At 46.6% G+C, this 18339-nt stretch overlaps 4 protein-coding genes across 4 annotated transcripts; 1 reads left to right on the forward strand and 3 right to left on the reverse strand.

Annotated features, from left to right (window-relative positions):
* Positions 1-7529: 7529 nt before the first annotated feature.
* N7500_007764 (polynucleotide adenylyltransferase) lies at positions 7530-9641 on the reverse strand (the record flags this gene model as incomplete). The annotated part of the gene is made up of 7 exons (XM_056678908.1): positions 7530-7680; positions 7733-7847; positions 7899-8520; positions 8571-8782; positions 8841-9130; positions 9319-9432; positions 9493-9641. 7 exons carry the CDS (start codon positions 9639-9641, stop codon positions 7530-7532), a joined length of 1653 nt encoding a protein of 550 aa, XP_056529280.1.
* Positions 9642-10049: 408 nt separating this feature from the next.
* On the reverse strand, positions 10050-11449 carry N7500_007765 (homoserine acetyltransferase family protein; the record flags this gene model as incomplete). Its single annotated transcript, XM_056678909.1, has 6 exons — positions 10050-10180; positions 10234-10313; positions 10382-10529; positions 10586-10695; positions 10753-11248; positions 11305-11449. 6 exons carry the CDS (start codon positions 11447-11449, stop codon positions 10050-10052), a joined length of 1110 nt encoding a protein of 369 aa, XP_056529281.1.
* Positions 11450-11992: 543 nt separating this feature from the next.
* N7500_007766 (flavin reductase family protein) lies at positions 11993-12778 on the reverse strand (the record flags this gene model as incomplete). Its single annotated transcript, XM_056678910.1, has 1 exon — positions 11993-12778. The coding sequence occupies one exon, from the start codon at positions 12776-12778 to the stop codon at positions 11993-11995; it is 786 nt and encodes a 261-aa protein (XP_056529282.1).
* A 1790-nt stretch (positions 12779-14568) lies between these two features.
* N7500_007767 (fungal specific transcription factor domain-containing protein) lies at positions 14569-17860 on the forward strand (the record flags this gene model as incomplete). Its single annotated transcript, XM_056678911.1, has 4 exons — positions 14569-14681; positions 14808-15570; positions 15624-17088; positions 17145-17860. 4 exons carry the CDS (start codon positions 14569-14571, stop codon positions 17858-17860), a joined length of 3057 nt encoding a protein of 1018 aa, XP_056529283.1.
* Between the last annotated feature and the right edge of the window lie 479 nt (positions 17861-18339).

The following is an 18339-nucleotide window of genomic DNA, read 5'->3' on the forward strand; positions in this document are numbered from 1 at the left end:
TGACATTGCTTTTATATGGGTTCTCGAGGTCGGAATGCGGCCCCGACAGTTCTAGATACCGCTTATCCTTTACCCGAGCAGGCAAGTGTAGGTGCTTGTCAAATCAAGGGCGCACCAACCGTTCTTAATTTATCCTCCTTTAGGTGCTTCATTTTTGCACGTGTGTATTTACTTGCGTTAATTATCATACAAATGTGCTTCTGCTCATATCTGGAGTTTTGGATGTTGGAGGCGTTCTATCCAACTCCGTTTTAGTTTATCAATCACTACCAAGATCATGGAGACCTAGTATCTTCTCCATTTTGGCACAGTTGTTTGGATTTAACCAAAGATCAATGGAAAGACCAGACTTGAAACAGCTTGGTGTCCACATTCTGTCTTAGTGCTCTGTTTTTCGCTTGGGGCGCCCTGTAAAGCTACTAAAAACTGACATGTTTGGATTAGTCGAGGGCTTCCTTCAACTTCTGTCCTCAGCTATGCATCTGATGCATTTCTATTTCTACGAACTTTGATCCTGGGTCTCTCGATTGGAAATATCAGCACATTCTCCTCGGTGTCTACTCCTCCACGGGCTTGCCATTTGATGGGTGGACATCGTTTCTGGTTGGAATATGGCTGCATTTTGGCTGGAATCATGCCGCTCTAGTCTTCCTTGGGCTCAGACATTCCAAGGAGACCAATGGAACATAAGTAATGGCTAAGCCAACGAGGGGGTCTCGACTAAACAGTACTGAGCCCATACATGCTTTAGGGGACTGTGTGGGGGCTGACGAGCTCCTTGGGTTCCAGCGGACCTATTGACTGAAATGCATAACCTTAACCTTTTATGTCTGATCATAGGAAATTCGTGACGTTTTAGAGGGTATATCCTGGCCAATAAAGACCCATCCTATACCTTGGCGAATAACAGTGTGCTTTTCGAAGTCCCTAGTATGCTTGTGTTGTTCTTTAAGAATCCACAGATATAGATATCATAATTTGCGTGTGAGATTCTGACAACTATTGGTATACTAAGAGTGCTTCGATGGGAATATATTTCGATAATAGGTCAGCTCACAACATAATTTCCGGGTTCTACTCCGTATAACAGCGGGACGTAATTCAACTCCACGCCACACGGCAACACATAGCCGGGCTTTTACTATATCTCATCTCTGGACACCATGAGAGGCATCTTGCTTTTTTCCCTTGCTCTCGGTAACTCGGCAGTCATCAAAAACTAAAAACGCCACTCAGCCACAATACCCTTCATGTAGTTGAACCACCATCTTCAAATCTTGACCAGCAATGGAGCAAAAGCAAAAAAATTGACCGACGCAGGGATCGAACCTGCAATCTCTTGATTCGTAGTCAAGCGCCTTGCCATTGGGCCAGCCGGCCTGTTGTATGGTAGTCTTGCCCAAATGTGCATTATGAGTGGAGGCAAACTTTTTAGGGCAAGACCCACTTATAATAGCCGCATTGGGATTTTTGTCGTTCTGAGAGCCCATTATTCCACTAATTGTGGGTACATCACATATCCAAACAACATTAAGTGCCGGCCAATGTTAAGTAGGTTCAAGTCTTGATGAGTAAAAATATTTTGTGCATCATACTTGGCCTTTCTAGCGGATTCATCCATGTGGAAGAGCCCTGGACGACTGCGGCTTGCTTGTGTCCCGAGGAGCCAGGCATATATTTCCTTTATGATGTTTTAATTCATAAGTGCGCCAAGATACATTATGAGGAGGGGGCAGGAAGCAGCCCTAGGTGAAAAGATGCTATAGAAACAGTAATATGCAACCCCCGTCTTGGGCTACCATTTACAGTCTCCGGCTACTCCTGGGGGTGAGAAACTGTCTACTAAGCACGATGGCGGGATACTGGGTGGTTATGTACTTCAGGAATTTCAATTATGCTACTTGGCCATTGTAACATCTTCCCCATGTGTGCTGAATTGGGCATGTTGGGTGTGATAACTGTCGCCGGGAGATCGACTGACAGTTCACACTCATACATGCACATATATATATATACGCACCATATCATCATTGAGCTCAGATGTAGGACCTAAAAATACCACCAAGCCCGTACACCCAAGCCCACAGCAAGGAATAGTCTGACCAGCGAGTCAAGCTTCACCGGAGACCATGCCGTGAAAGCAACCTACTGCGAAGTTGCCTCGGTAGGTGCAGGCACAGAGACCATATACTGTGAGGTTGCACGGATGCCAAAATGTACATATAGTATCCTCTGCTATATCTTGGTCCTTTCAAATATCTTACTCGTAAAAACTAGTTAGATTTCATCTAATGGATGTTCTTCTTGACACCACCTGACAACCGGCGGTACAAAGATTTGATGCGCGATATACTAACATCACTCCTATGGCGGTCTCGACACAGCTTCCCATGCACCCATTGCTGGCCATCTACAATTCAATTCCTATCGAGAATAAAAAAAAAAACACATCAAAGTTCTCATATCATATCTACTATGGCATATATATCTCTCTCTAATCTTCTACATCCGTTCATCAATGCACTTCAAGGTCTCCATTTTCCAGACCTCGCGGACATGAAGGTAATCCTAGCTCACATACACAATGCAACAAGCATATTATAGGTCTAGTTTGCGGAGAGAAACATGAGCTCAATGTCGTGAAAAGTACCAAAAAAAAGAACTCCGTTGCAAACCGAGATAGATACATACATTCATCGACAGATGAGGCAAAAAATGCTCACACTCGGAGTCGAACCGAGGATCTCATCATTACTAGTGATGCGCTTTACCACTAAGCCATGCGAGCTTTGATTGGTGGAATATGTCCTCCTTGGAACTATCAAGGATACATAAAATCACATCCAATATGTTGGCTCATGTCCTTGGAAAATACGGTGGTTTATGATTGTCGGGAAGTCAATTGGATTTTGTTGTTCATGTAGAATCAAATTTTTTTTGTGGCCAACATTCGGCCAATCAAACACGTGGAGCTGATCCACATCAACATCTCTAGATCTATACGGAGTATACATGAATGTGTAGTAGGTCTGTAGGTGGTCCATATTGCTTGAGGGCTGTCCTAAAACGATATCAAACAGAAAAGCAAGGGAATAAAGCGTAAAGCTACTCATATTTTGTAACTGGCGTTAAGCTCCACTCGAGACAAGCAGGGAAATTCAGATACTGTGTAAATATTACATTCCTCCTCAGGGTTAGCAATTGAAAACCTACCGACAGCACCCTGGAACAGACCACAGATCTAAAGACATAGAAGATCCAGCCATCGAGATAGATACATAGAAGCCCTGAAATCTCCAGTAGAGAGTTTTCCCAATTGCCTTCCTTCATCTCAAGAAAAAAGTAGTTATAAGGCACCTATTTCATTCTGACCCTTATACACTACAACAAAACTATAAGACTTCGTATACAATTCACTCCTACTAGCTTTTGCCCTGTGCAATCTCCTTTGCAGCCTCTTAAATTCCATACTTCACCCCACACTACCGCTTCGCTTTCAATGTTGGCCCCGTAGCTTCTACTCTCAATGCAGCTAAATCAATAAGCCTGCAGACCATGGGAAGAACCTAGCCTTCCTATACCAATACCGTCCACTCATATGAACCTCGAAGTTTCTCACCATCATTGCACAAGTCTCCCATCTCCTTACCGGCCGTTAAGTCAACCCGTTTCCTCGGAGGACGTGCCTAACATTAGATCCCAAAGTATTATGATGAGCATCTCTCAGGCCATATATCCAGTAATCGTGTCTGGCACCCAAGTATTCATATTGCTGATCGTAAATGGCTTTAGGGTTATATAGCTCAGAATGAACAACGCAGCATCCAATCAGCTCGCATGGCTTAGTGGTAAAGCGCATCACTAGTAATGATGAGATCCTCGGTTCGACTCCGAGTGTGAGCATTCTTTTTTTGCTTATGGCTTGTTCACTTACTTGGTACTGATATTTCTTTTCCCCTATTTATGTGGACCGCTTGAGTGCCGCTATCTTTTTATTGGCCGGTGGCAGTCTCACCCCCACACTAAGAGGCAATATCCATGAATATGTATATCCCTACTCCCTGTACAGTACAGAGTATGTATGCATTGCAGTAACAAGAGTAGGCGGTTGCTTTTGTGCCCTAAGGATGTCTTACAAGGCTATTGAGTGATCTTCCTAGCGATCTTCTCAGTGGGCTTCTCAGATAATCTGTAAAGATATCTTCTCAAGCCTTATTCCTCCCCTTCCAGTCTCATGGGCAAACGGCAGAAGAAGGCGAGAAAAGAATACCTTGTGCAAGATAATTTCTTATGTGTACGGAGTAGCCCTTTGCGATTGACGATTGACGATTGACAATTGACGATTGACGATGTAGAAAAGATCTGTACAGTTTGTTCTTTTTTTTTTTTTTTTTCGCCTTCTCACTTTTTGAGCTTGAACCAAGAAGAAAGGTATTATATAAGAAAAATATATGAAAATACTACAAGACTACCAAAGAGACATGACGAGGCTGGATAAGTGACCAACTATCCTTGTCGATATAGGTTGAGTGGAGGCTTTTAACCCCGAATCAGCAACTGAAAAGAAGAGTTGTTCTCTCACATTTCTGGTCTCAACGATACATACTAGTACATAGGACGTGGGCGGAGCACACAAATTGATTCCAAGGTAATTTTGATATCACATGACAAAAAAGTCAATTTGTTGAAATGAAATCTGGATCCATTCCACTTGCCGGTACACATAGCAAGCTCGCATGGCTTAGTGGTAAAGCGCATCACTAGTAATGATGAGATCCTCGGTTCGACTCCGAGTGTGAGCATTTCTTTTTTGTCGACCGAGAATCGGTACACTTTTGAGGTTGGGCAGAGACGGGGTTAAGCGACTAATAATCATCTAGATGGAGAAGCGAGCGAAGATCTGATTTTTGAACAGCAGTGACAAGCCAACTATCTAGACCTTAGCTGGTTTAGTTAAAATCAAAACAAAAGAAAAAATATTCATACACAAAATTCTGCTATAGTACCGACATCTAGTCTATCACGAAATCTATTCCAAATTGGCGCATGAAAAATCTTACTCATTCGAGCGACATTTAGGAGACTGAACTGAGTAAGTAACAGGCGGTAGGAACAGTCCATTGGATTAGCCTACTCCCGCTTTCAGACAAGAGCCAAGACTCCAAGTAAAGTTCATTGTCCTGAAGATTGACATGAGCAATGTCCTCTTCAAACCGCTTGGGGCTCCCCACAAATTTATAAGTGCCTCCAGTATGAAATTATGGTTTTCCTAGGACCTGTCACGCTTGCAGCGTGGGAATTTAGGTCCTTCAAGTTCAATTAGTGAAATTGTGGAGGGTCGACGGAAACGCAATTTGTATTGCTTTGATAAACAATGCTGGAACATGCGGCAATACGTGCAATACAGTATGCATTCGCCTCTCTCTCTCGGCATTCAATGCATAGGAGTTCTCTCCGCCCATTCACCGTGACAACAACGCCAGGTTGATACCCCCCTGTGCGGTAGCCGCAATCAACACAGAATCGACGGGCGGTCTCGCTGTCATCTTTCTCGCGCTTCTGGCCATTGAATTGCTTGTCAGTAAATTCGGTTCCAGGTCGAAGTTTCAGGCTTAATTGCAGGAGAAGAATTGATCATATCTGAAATAATCAGGAATCGAGAAGATCAAAATATCACGACATTGTCTTGCTGGGTAGCACTTGCTTTAGCTACAACTCTATAGCACATAGGAAAGGCCAGCTTCTGCCTCGCTGTTGTAGGGGGTTCTACCAGAACAATACATGGGAGTATTGCAACAGATGAGGGGTAGTCGAAGTAGTTGATAACAAGTGATATGAGCTCCGTAGGTAAGTGACATATAGTAGTGCTAGCCATGGCGACCTTTGGGGTAATTCTAGTTCACTTGAGAGAGTGGATGAAACAGACTAAAAAGTAACGACAGGTAAGAGATGCCAATGACATGTGTTATTTAGAACAAGCTATCGTCAGCTTAAACCTCGCTCGCTCTAGCGTTAAAACTTACCAGCCACTTCAAATCGACGTCTGATCAATTGACCCGATTGTGAATGTGCGGCGCTGCGTGAATCTCGCCGTTCATTGATGGAATTGATATTATTTATGAGGAAAGCGAGACAGCAAGGTTTCTTCACACAAGAGGAGTAGGGTTCATATTGATACTATTTCCCAAGAGTCAAATGAGTGGCACATCTTGTCGATGGCATTTTTGCTGGAACCATCTCGCGTCTACAATCGGCCTGTTTGATCCAACGTATAAGATCATGTGGTTCGGACAAGTCACACAACATTGTCTTAGATCAAGCCAGCGCTCAGCATCGTGTTTACAGAAACCCGGAGTCGAAACCGATCATATACTAAAATCCGAGTGTAAAACCTTGATTGATCTCATAGCTGCCGCCTCGATGGCGACGAAACACACGAAAATTTTGGGAGTTGGGACGACCCACCTTGGATGCCACTCTGCTCTTGACGATATCTTGCTACCACAAAGGGCTTGACTTGTGACACCCACCACGTAAGATTGATTGAATGATGCAAACCTCCGAGCTAACACTCAACCAAAGGCACCGGCAATAACACCTGTGCTAACTGCAATATGGCTCAATTACCCTGGAAAGATGCCCGTTATGTGTATAGAGGCAGCAGCATGAATATCACCAAGTTCTGAGGGAGAGACATGACGCCTGATCACCGACAGTGAAGTAAAATGATGGTAGAGGCGTAATCTCTCTGCGGTCACCAAGCATGCAATTGTGATATTCCCACTGTCATAGCTAAGAGGAAAATAGCCAAATGCGACGTCACTGGCATTTCATTGACAAAGGCAAAGATAGAATCTTAAATTATGTATAACCCACATACTGTGGGACACGTCCTTGCATTCAACTATCTGAACTATCTTCAAGATGGCGAATGAATACGCCCACCTGGGCAGAGGGAAACCACCTGTTCCACCGATAACAAAATACTACACCAATCAAATAGAAGAAATAGAGAGTAAATCCGGCCCATGTACATATGCTCCGTGATGAATAGGCCAGTAAGAGGTGAAGCGCCAAAGGGCAGGGAAAAAGAAAGGTGTCTAGTCTAGCTGTTGGGAAGGCAACGCAAAAGACAGGAGACGAAGAGACGAAGAGAAGAACGAACCAACCTTATGCTTCGAAAGCACGGGACGTTCACTGTAGAAATGGGTAACACTCAAAGATGGCGAGAAGTTAGATGTTTGGTTGGAGGTAGAACTGCAAACTGCATTATTAGGTCAGAGACCACAAGCAATTTGAGGATCTAAAATCACTTTGATATTGGGGACCAGCCCCGGCGGGATGGAGGGAGCCAAGGGGAAGGGATGGGTCGTTCAGGCGGGAGTTGCGGAGGTTACTTGGCGTTTCGCGGCTCCTTCGATTGAACCCTGGGAATCGGAGTTGGTATTAGTTATTCAAAGTTGTCGACATCCTGGGTTTTGTCTCGCACGGCGTTGGATCGCGGATTCCGGGGTTGGTTTTTCGCCAAATTATGCGGATTTCACTCGCTTCTGCACACTTACGTCCAACTCGCCAATGCTGCGTTTCTGGCCAGCTGTCTCTGACCGTTTGGCAACTTTTTTCTTTGGTCGAGAGGCTCGGGTCTCACCGGGTTGGAAGACATCATCGGGCAAATCAAAACTAGAAGGCGTTAGATAAATCCATACAAGTCACAGGCAAAGGAGGAACTTGCTTGCGGACATGGGTGACGGCCAACTCCATGACCTCTTCCTGGTATCCTGGCCATGAGGTGCAAGTTGACTTGAAGATCTGTGAGTCGGTTGATATATCCAGAGATCGCGATTGGCCTTGAGAAAGAAAGAGTTAGAGATGTCATATAGTGGGAGCAATGCGATTACCTGGCTCCAGTGGTTTCAGCTCTAGGCCGATGTAATAAGTCGTTGTGTAAACGGTCTGGCCATCATCATCAACCGTGCCCTCGACCTTGCCCACGGCCGGCTCTGGGACCTCTGCGTTTTCGAGGGTGTTCTGGATTGCGGCTTGGTGAGCAGCATCCTTAGTCTCATCGGTCATCGCGGTCTTTGTGCCTTTAGCCTGATATTGTGTAGATCCATTCTTGACTGCCTCCATTTCTTGCTCGCTGGTGATGCGATGAATCCTTTCAAATCCCTTGGGGAATGGGTGGGCCACTGCAACAATTGGCTTGCGATCTAAAGCGCCCACAAGGTGACGCAGCTTGGACTCCACGAGACCCGACCACACGGACTCGGCCTCCTTGGTCTTACTAGAAGCGGTGATACTGAGATAGTACTTGTAATCGTGGGTGAAAAATGTGTGGCGCGCAAATAAATCCTGCCACGAAAGCTGTTTCATGAAGATCTTGTCGACGATGTCGCCACCTCGCTGTAGCTCCCTGAGAATAACAGCCTTAGTGGACAGACTTATGTTGTGAGTCGAGCACATCGAAGGATACGCAGGAGTGATGATGGGCATAAGGTGGAATCGATCACCATGGTAAATCTAATAGTTCTTAGCCTATATCATCAGCGAAAGCGGTGCTATGTGCTTACCTTTGGGTTCCAGACTTTTATCTGAAGGGGCCCATCCTCGATCTGTTTCAATAAGACAGGCTGAGGCCAATTCCATTTGTTCATAATTCGGAAAAACTTTCCCACAATGACAGAGCCAGTTGCTTGCGGGTATAGTTGACAAACTCGAGCCACCAGCATTGCCCACGCAACACCACCAGGGAATCCGACAATGTTCGAGTAGATCGCTCGTCCTATACAGATAATCAGACAAATTAGCCGGCGATGCACGAAGGAGCAAGTGACACTTACGCTGAGCCCAGAGTTTGATTGCTCGCAATGCAAGACGGAATGTCTTTTGTTGGGGGACAAGCTCCAGTATTTCATCTGTAACACGAGTTCCATTTAGCGACCGCACCTCTCGTTCGTCCAGTCCTCTGAGGTAATCATTATTCTTCAAATCAAGGTTCATCGGGATAGCGGGAACGACAAGGCGGGCAAAAATCAGATCGATACTGATTCCACACAGCTCGAGCTTGATGATCGGAACGAACGCATCGGGCACGGGTGTCATCTTTTCAATGGCTCCCTCGGAAGCCATTCTTTCGAGTATAGGGGGAATTCAGCAAAGAAATCGTCGATCAAGACATGTTTAGGCCCAACGACTAGCGTATCGATATCGGAGCCTGCAAGCAATCATCGTTAATGTCGATATGGGTATGAGAGCTTGGGTCTGCACATAGCTGAACGCTTACCTGGCCCATATACACCTAGCCTATAACTTCCATACGTGAAGATTTTACCACCAGAAGCCTCAACAGCAGCAGGAGATAGACCCTTCTTGCGACTGACAACTTGAACAAATTCCACTGTGACGCGCTGGAGTAACTGGAGCACTTGTTTTCTATTCCGCAATTATCAGTCTTGGCGCTCTGGAGCTTTCATTGTTGAAATGCAAACACACCTCCGTTCCGTTTCAGTCGGTAGCTCGAAGTTGTTCTGAGCCTTGAGCTCGGCAATGAGATCGTCATTTGCGGCAAGCTCATCCTTGGTCGGCAGGACGGTCGAGATCGGAGGTGTAACACCCCACTGTCGGACAGGTGGTGTAGCCATTGTAGGAGGAAGCCGAGATAGTTAGATTCGAGATCCAGTCTCACAAGCCGTGTAAAGATAGGGATTAGATAACGAGAGGAGCGTTGTCCACAAGCTCCCGAGGCAAGCACCTGAGAAAGGGAACTAGGTGCTGCTTTGAAAAGACAAATACAATTCCCTGAGCGAAACGGGAAGAGAAGAAAGAATCAGGGAGAGAAATGGAATTGGAGAAGGAAGTTGTTCGCCGCGCAAGGTTCATCGGCGCTTCCAGGGCCACCTACAGTGCAGGGCGCTTACTCAGCGTCACATGATCAATATCTATCTACTTTTTTTCAAGTAAACAATATTGCTATTTCCAACCATCAAGAGATCTCATTCATGAATAAATTAAGATGAAATACTACCTTTTGTATTTTTGTGACTAACTATTCAATCGAGCGCGCTTTGAAGCTTCTCGGCCAAAGAATTGACGCTATCTCGGTTGTTTGTAAAGAATTGCAAGAGCTTCTCATCAAGCCATTCTACATCCTTCGCACTATCGCCTGGACCTCCTGCCCAATCTATTCACCAAGTTAGCTCTGTGTGTATTTGGAACTTGACTTGATATACTCACGACCCCATATCGAAGGGAAGATATCCAGTGTTCCAATGCCTGGCGTCATGCAAGCAACCTCATACTCCGAGTCTTCAGGTCTAGTATGATGCAATTCTTAACTTAGTCTCACATTGCCTCAACGGTAGAATTGAAGGTTCTAACTTACGGGAAGTAAAGGTCGGTCTTTGACGGCAAAACCAGCGCTTTTGCTTTGATGGACGCCATCGCCTTTTCAAAGTCCCCATTGTATGGTGCTTGCTGCGAGACATCACCATTTTGCCAGGTCTGCAGCATGACTAGCAAATTTTCAGGGTCTTTGAGGTATTTGTCAGTTTTCTGATACAACTCGTTCAATAGGATCCAACGCTACCTTTAGAACAAGCCCATTTCTCCCAGAAGTTGGCCATGAAGTCTTCAAGTCCCTTGAAACCCAGCGCGGTTTCATACAACTTGTTCCGGTAGAAAGTCTGGCTAAATCCCCTGTTTTTAATGGGTTAGGTCGGGGAATAAGTCAAAGGTCAACACAGAATTTCTTACCATCCCGCATACGCACGGCCAAATGCCTTGAGACCAACATCCTTCTCCTCAGCTGTCCAAGTATGCGCTTCTGGCGCCTCTCTATCAAGACCAATCTTTCCAACACCCGCAGAGCGGCTCTTCTTTACCGCAATCAAAGAGCTTTTGACACCCTCAATGAAGACTTGGTTGTGCAGCGAGGTTCTCGCAGACGTACAGAATGGGACCACAAGATCCATGAAGTCAGGATATTGCGTGGCCCATTGGAAAGCCTGGGCCCCTCCCATAGACCAACCGACAACGGCGCGCAAATGCGTGATGCCCATGTGTTTGGTAACGAGCTCATGCTGCGCCCGCACATTGTCGTAAAATGACACCTTTGGAAATGACCCTGGGCTCAGCTGGTTGGATGGAGAAGAGGACTGGCCATTTCCGAACAAGGCTGGAACTATGATAAAGAAATTGTTCGGGTTCAGGAGCTTGTCGTCTCCGATCAACCAAAAGTTGTCGGAGATGGCTGGAGGCAGCATTAGACCAGTCTTGAGGCAAATGTAGGATTTTATCTAGACATACCTCCGGAAAACCAAGTTGGATAGACGATTGCTGGAGACTTGGGATCGCCGAATGTCTTGTATGCGATATGAGCATCCTGAATTCTCTCTCCGCTCTGGAGCTCCCAGTCTCCAAGCTTGAATGTTTCGTATTGTTCCGATGACATAGTCGCACTCTTGGTGGAATATTAAGAGAATGTAAAATTAAGTGTTTTGTATCTTGCGATAAATGGGCATACTGCCATTTATAGTTCGACCGAGATACCACTCAACCCCGCTCTACCCTCGACACGGCTTGAGTCGGAGCCGCTTATTCACTGTCGATGTGACATCTTAGGGACGTTTGAAGCTTCGGCAAGATATTCAGTAAGCATCTCGGATAGATTCAGGCTAGATTTAGTCAGGAGCTTTCTGAGCTTCAAAAAATCCCATCCATGCCGATGGGATACCGGGCTGAATAATCTTCTGGGATCCCGCCGGGGGTCCAAGAGCATGATGGACGACATTGTCAAGAGATTCCCACATAGAGATTACATGTACTGATTAGGTAGAAGCCTGTTCATTTATGCAAATACAACGTCCACGGGTACCTGTATTTGCATACTATTGGTTACACATTGTGCATCAATCAAAGAGTTATACAAGCTGAGATACTCATGTTCACCTCCCAACCTCTAAATGACAAAACTCTCTAGGTAAAGATCAAAGGTCTAAAATTGTGGTCTAGGGATCTCCATGGCCTCCGTGGTTCGACCATACGAGATACCACCTAGGCGACTTATAGGCTTAAGAACCTTCAAATCGACGACATTTCGTTCCTCGTTGATAGCATCATCCCTAACCCAGAACCGAACGCCTTCGATGATAGCAAGGACGCCCGATTTCTTCCCCGGGGTGACCCGACTCTCAAACTCCTTCAACTCGACAAGCTTGCCCTCAATAGAGACAATAGACTCCTTGACACGGGCAGGCTTCACAACAGAGGTTCCCGCCTGATGCAGCCCCGAAGTTTCCCACTCGGAGAAACCATAAGGAGCATTGATAGAAGTAGAGTTGGCCGCTTCAATAAAGTGTTCCGAGATAATGTTGATGACACACTCCCCAGTCTCATTCAGGTTCTTCAATGAATCCTTGGCTCTTTCCATCGACCCAGAAAAGCCAATCGTAAAGAGCGGCGGGTCGTGGTTGATGACCTGTGCGTAGCTGAACGGAGCGAGGTTTGTAGTCTTGCCATCTGCAGATTGAGTACTGACGAGGGCGATCGGTCGTGGGACCATTGCTGAAATCAGGAATTTATAGTTTGAGACCACGGGACGGCCCTCCTCGTTGGGGTCGATCTCAACGTGGTCTTTCTTCAGGCTCTCGCCGCCATCATTTGCCCCATCGCCTTCCTTCCATTTCGGGTTTGGGGACTTGGTGTATGTGATCTCGGCATCGCGGCGAAAATCTGGCCGCGAGGCTTGGGTTTTCTCGAATTCCGAGTCAGCTTTGGTCATTGTGCAGGTTTGGCTAAAGAATCGAGTGGGTTGACTGGGCTGGGAAAGTGTATGGGTTGTTATTAGACGATCAGCACTTGAGATTATAAATCAGTGATGCTGTTCAATGTGGATGTGGGCTGCCCCGCGGAGCAGGTATGGTGACGAGAAAGTCACCTCCGGCATGCTCGCTAGAAAGGGCAGTCAGCGAAATACTGACTGGGCTTGCAACAAGGAGAGCCTCCGAATATTCCGGTAGGCAGATTTGAGTACACACATGGGGACAATGGAGCGAGTTTTTTCTCGATTTCATGAAATTCTTATCGCATTTGCTATCTCTAATTCAAGCTTTGCTTGTGACTTAATGCCACGGATAAATTTGCCCTGAACTTGAATTGCCACGCGCGATGTGCCGCCTGATCTCATGTATAGTGCGTGGATATATTCCTTTTTCCCGACTCGCGGGCCGACTCCGGGGATATCCCCTGGAGAAACCAAAGCGAGACACGTCATGGTGCTTTTGCATCTACCATATGTGCTCAAACCTCAATTTGGTGTGCTCCAATCCTCGTGGACTTATGTATTGAGTAGAAATGTATGAATCGAAAACACTCCTAGCTGACATATAAATCCCAAGGTTCTCTCGGGGCACGGAAAAGCACACGATATATATATCCAAAGTATGTGCGCTGCCTCTACGACGAGGTTGTTTCAGCACTCTGTGTTCAAACATTTGCAGATTTCCAGAAAACTCGAAAACAAGAACTCAAATGAAGAATGACAATAAATATACCTAGAAGAACAGTGAGTAAAATTGGAAAACATAGACGGCCGGTTAAAAGCACTGTTCACCTGACCTAGAACATAGAAACCGCCGATGTGGACCCTTTCCAGTAAATACTGTATTCTGCAATCTTTCGGGATTTTCCCAACAGGGCAATCCCCAAGCTCTTAAGATAAGCTTAAATATCCCCAGGTATAGCCCGGTAGCGACCAAATGAATCATTTCCAGATGATCAGGAAAATAAATATGTACACATGTTTGTCAAGAAAATGATTCAGATTCTCAATTTGCTTTCTGAAAACGTGGGGAGCATGAGATACATACATACTGGGTCTAAACCCACTCTCCCCATAAAAGCTCCATACGTTCCGAAGTCTGGAGTCTAGATACTCGGAGTTGATGCGAATGTGCAAAGTTCCTTTTGAATGCGTTAGATTTATTACCAAGTTTTGCCTCAATTACATGTCTTTAGATCTCTATGTAATAGGTATCCGGGGTACTTACCTAGGTAGTACTCCGTACTCTGTACAGAGTATGTATTCCTACAAAGCAACAATATATGATATATAAAACACAATCTTGGCAGGGTCGCCCCAGACATCCCATGACCGATTGTCCCTCCCAAAGGGGAATGGCGTGGCTCTGTTTTCGGCGTAGCGGTCAAGGGGGGACACTGCGATGTTTTCGATCAGAACATTACCTTACACAAATACATCGTGAGATTTTTCCAAAGGGCTCGGAAATGTAAAATGTGCCCTTGGAGTGGCGTAGTACAAGCGAGGGCAATCACGAGGGCTTATCGACTCCCCTCTTCTCCCAACTTTTCTCCCTTGAAACTTTCACACTTTGTGATCTGGAATATTGGCCCCCCCGTTTCTTTCCATGAAGTTTTCGCTACGCACTTTCCCTTCATTCCAATCCTCCCCGAATCTTGAAAATCCAAGTCCCGCGCCGAGAACCTGCCGACTGAAACTGGGGGTGTGCAGGTACCCAATGGGTCGAGATCACGGATAATCATTGGCTCGCCATGAGCCCCCCTTCTCCCAAGAAGAAGAATGGCGGTCCCTCTGCCCCCAGACAAATCCGCTTTGTCGCAACTGATGGGCAGCCGCAAACCAAGCGCCGTCGCGTTAATGCCGCGTATGTGAACCATAGAGATAATTTCGTCCGTCAAGACGCTGACGTCACTTTTGTTGTATAGTTGTTTAACATGTCGCCGGCGCAAGATTCGATGTTCCGGTGAACAACCAGGTAGGATCCACAGAGCCCATCGATTGCGGAGATGTTGCTGATAGAGTATATGTGGGAAGTGTGTAAGACTTGCTCTGACTACAAGCATGTATGTCTTGGATACACCGAATCGACCGCGCACCTGCGAACGCAGTCCGATTCCGCATCGCGAGCGCCGCCGCGCCTTTCCGCTCCTAATGAATCGACAAGCCAGCACACTTCTCGGGCAGTTGAAAGCAGCTCCCCTGAACCAATGCCAATGCCGATACCCAAGGCGCCCGCGGATAAACCCACCAAGACGAAAGCGCCCGGATCGAAGGATATCTCTTCTTTGGGGGATATTTCTTCACTCGTGAAGGAATCAGATACACAAGCTGTCGGAGACAGTCCAGCGAGCGGTCGTACCTCTGTGAGCTCAGCGAGTCGCACGCATGTCCCGTATTTTCGATATTTTGGCCCCACCGCGATTGTACCGGGGTTCAAACAAATGGTTGTGCAAGTTCGAGGTTCTCGCCGGAGTAACCCATCCATGTCCTCAGACTCCCCTTCGCCTCTTCGGAGCCCCAAGCCGTCTGATATTCCCGCAAGACCCCTGGTCACTGTCGCGGATAATCGAGACAACCGCGATGCAAATATCCCATTTTATGACCGAGATGATACCCTTCCAGTTTCGAATCTTGTATCCCATCTGTGCGAACTCTTCTTTGCCCACCTGGGCTGCAGCTTTCCTTTCCTACAGCGAGAGAGGTTTCTTCAGGACCTCAAAGAGAAAAAGGTTGACACCATGTTGGTAGATGCAGTGTGTTCGTTAGCTGCGAGATTCTCAATACATCCATCACTTGGCCCCCCCAGGCTCCTCCTATTGATCGCTCGCAACCCCTACTCGCCGATAAAAAGTGGGATCGTGGTCTGCCCTTTGGTCATCGTGCGATGAGCGCTCTCGTGGATTCGTTACCATGTCCAACTCTCTCTGCCGTTCAAGCCTGCTTATTGCTCGCCTATGAACAGTTCGGATCAAATCATGATAGTGGACTCTGGATGTATCTTGGAATATCAATTCGCATGGCCCAGGACCTTGGATTGCAGAAGTTCCAAGGCCTCAAACATAATTACGGCAGAACCGGCGTCACACCGAGTGAAGTGATGACAGGTCATGCTGGGAAACTAAGAGAGGAACAGTATGATGATCTTGATGTGCATCTAACGTCCAAGACTAATCCACAGCCTTCGGCTGAGGAACGTGCCCGGGAGCGCGAACGGGTAGACTCATTCTGGAGCATCTTTTTTCTAGACCGGGTCATTTCTTCGGGGACCGGGAGGCCAGTGACACTGCGCGACGAGGATATTGAACTTTGTTTCCCTCTTCAATCCGAATCTCAGCTGTCAAATGGGTGGCCTGCGCCTTTCCCACCACTTATTCGGATCATTCATCTCTACGGCCGGGTGACCGACCTTATCAATGGTATCCAAGATGTCAAGCTAGTCACGCCGGACACGTTGAAGATGTTAGCTGGGATGGAAAGCGATTTAACTGGCATCTATCAACGCTTGTCCCCAAGACTCCATTTCAACGCAGCCAATTTTCAAGCCTATGTCAAAGCCAAGGAGGGAACCAACTTTATTCTACTCCATTTTTGGTTCCATACTCTCATTGTTCTCCTCCACCAACCGACGTTGTTAAACTCGTTTGGGGGATCAATCCAACATCTCTATCCGAATAGTCGCGAGCTGTCGATGTCATCTGCCAAAACTATTGCTGATATCCTGTCCTTCTCGGAGCTCGTCGATGGAAAAAGTTTCATTGGCAACCCTTTTACGAGTCAGCCGATGTACATTGCGGCATGCGCATTTCTCATGGAAAGTGCGTACTATGCGTCCCCATCCTCGGCGGCTGGATCAACCCCACCCCAGCCGTTGTTGGCAAATCAATCCAGTGGGTTTGTGATGCCCACCATGGAGTCCTCAAATGGGACAGAACGGAAGTCTACAGCGAAGCATATTCTGCTTGCTTCTGCCGCCAGGGAGAACTACCAGCGGTGTTACAAGGCTTTGAAAGCACTCAATGCGTACTGGGAAGGCACTGGGTATATTTTGACAGTGTTGGATCAGAAAGCCAAGGGTATTGTCGATCCCCTCCTCTATGCTGTAGAGGATATGGAAAATACTGCAGGTATCGCCCCAGGGCAGCCTCTTGGGACAGGAGCTTGGCGTGCGGGCAAAGCATCGGCGGACTCTGGCTTTGATCCGGAAAGACCAGCTGGGGTTGCAGATATCTCATCTGATGGAAAGTGGTCACCACACATTGATCCAAGTCAAGGTTTGTTGACTCCGCCAATATCTATGACATACTACTAACAACTTATACCTTGACAGCTATTGGATGGGCACTCACTGGAGCAACAAATTCTTCGCTGCCCAACTTGAGCCTGCTCTATCAGATGTCCACGACTGAGGCCGAGTCTCCATCCAATCGACCAACATACTCGTCGCAGTACAGCCACAGCTATCCAGTCCTACCAACAAATGTTAGCGAAGGGCCAAGCCCTTCATATCCGCAATCTATCGCATCAGCCAGGGTTCACGAGGAAATTACGTCCTCACTCGCAACAGCAAATGCTAAATACTCCAATATTCAGTCCAGAACAATTAGCAGTGACCCGTCTTATTATATGGGCATGAACCCAACATATCCCGAATCAAATACGCGGACAACACGCCCCATACGGACATCACAGTCTACTTTCCCCGGTGTGCTATCCTCTGGATTACCAATATCACATATGGGCACCCAGCCCTCCGCCTATAATTACTCGATGCCTCAAACGACAACCGAGCACCAAACCAGAAACCCAATGGGGTCTCGTGATCCAGGTGCAGATCTTCAACCGGCCATTGATGATGCCAATGGTATGATGATTGGGAGTCATGAGGTCGATATGAATTCTATCCACCATCAGGAATCTTTCCCTTTCGCTAACGGCGAGATCCTTCCGTGGCTGGAATACCTCCCTCAAGATGTTCTGAGTTACTTCGGGGATCATCAAAACTATCCGCTTATGAGCCCAGATGATGTGTCACGGCCTCCGTAATATTTGACGTTCCATCCTACTTCTTATCGTACATATTTATACCTTTTCAGCGGCTTGCATATGCCTGTATTCCAGCGACTGGCTTCTGCGTTTGCTTGTATATTGCGGACCGCGACATGCTTTTCTGGCGTCAGGTTGGATGATATTCTTGGTTTGCACTAGACCATCTACGTTTTGGTTATGTATGTTCAAACTAGCGGCATGACTTCAGGTTTACAATATCCATATGATAACCTGGGCATTATCAATAGACTCAAATCATATTTTCCTTGCACTGATTCTAAGATTTCGAAAACGTACCACCAAGACGATTTCCATGTTTAAAATTCAAACACGATGTACTCGAGGACTCGGTGTGGCTTGATGATCGACAATGTCAGTTGGTTGCCCGGCACAACGGGGGCGGTGAGCAACTTGTCAACACACGTTGAGTTGTCTTGGATTCCACGTTGACACAAAGGGAGGAGGTATGTGGAATC

The sequence above is a fragment of the Penicillium coprophilum genome (genome assembly GCF_028826855.1).
Source record: "Penicillium coprophilum strain IBT 35676 chromosome Unknown utg000005l_segment0_segment0, whole genome shotgun sequence".
NCBI classification, from domain to species: domain Eukaryota; kingdom Fungi; phylum Ascomycota; class Eurotiomycetes; order Eurotiales; family Aspergillaceae; genus Penicillium; species Penicillium coprophilum.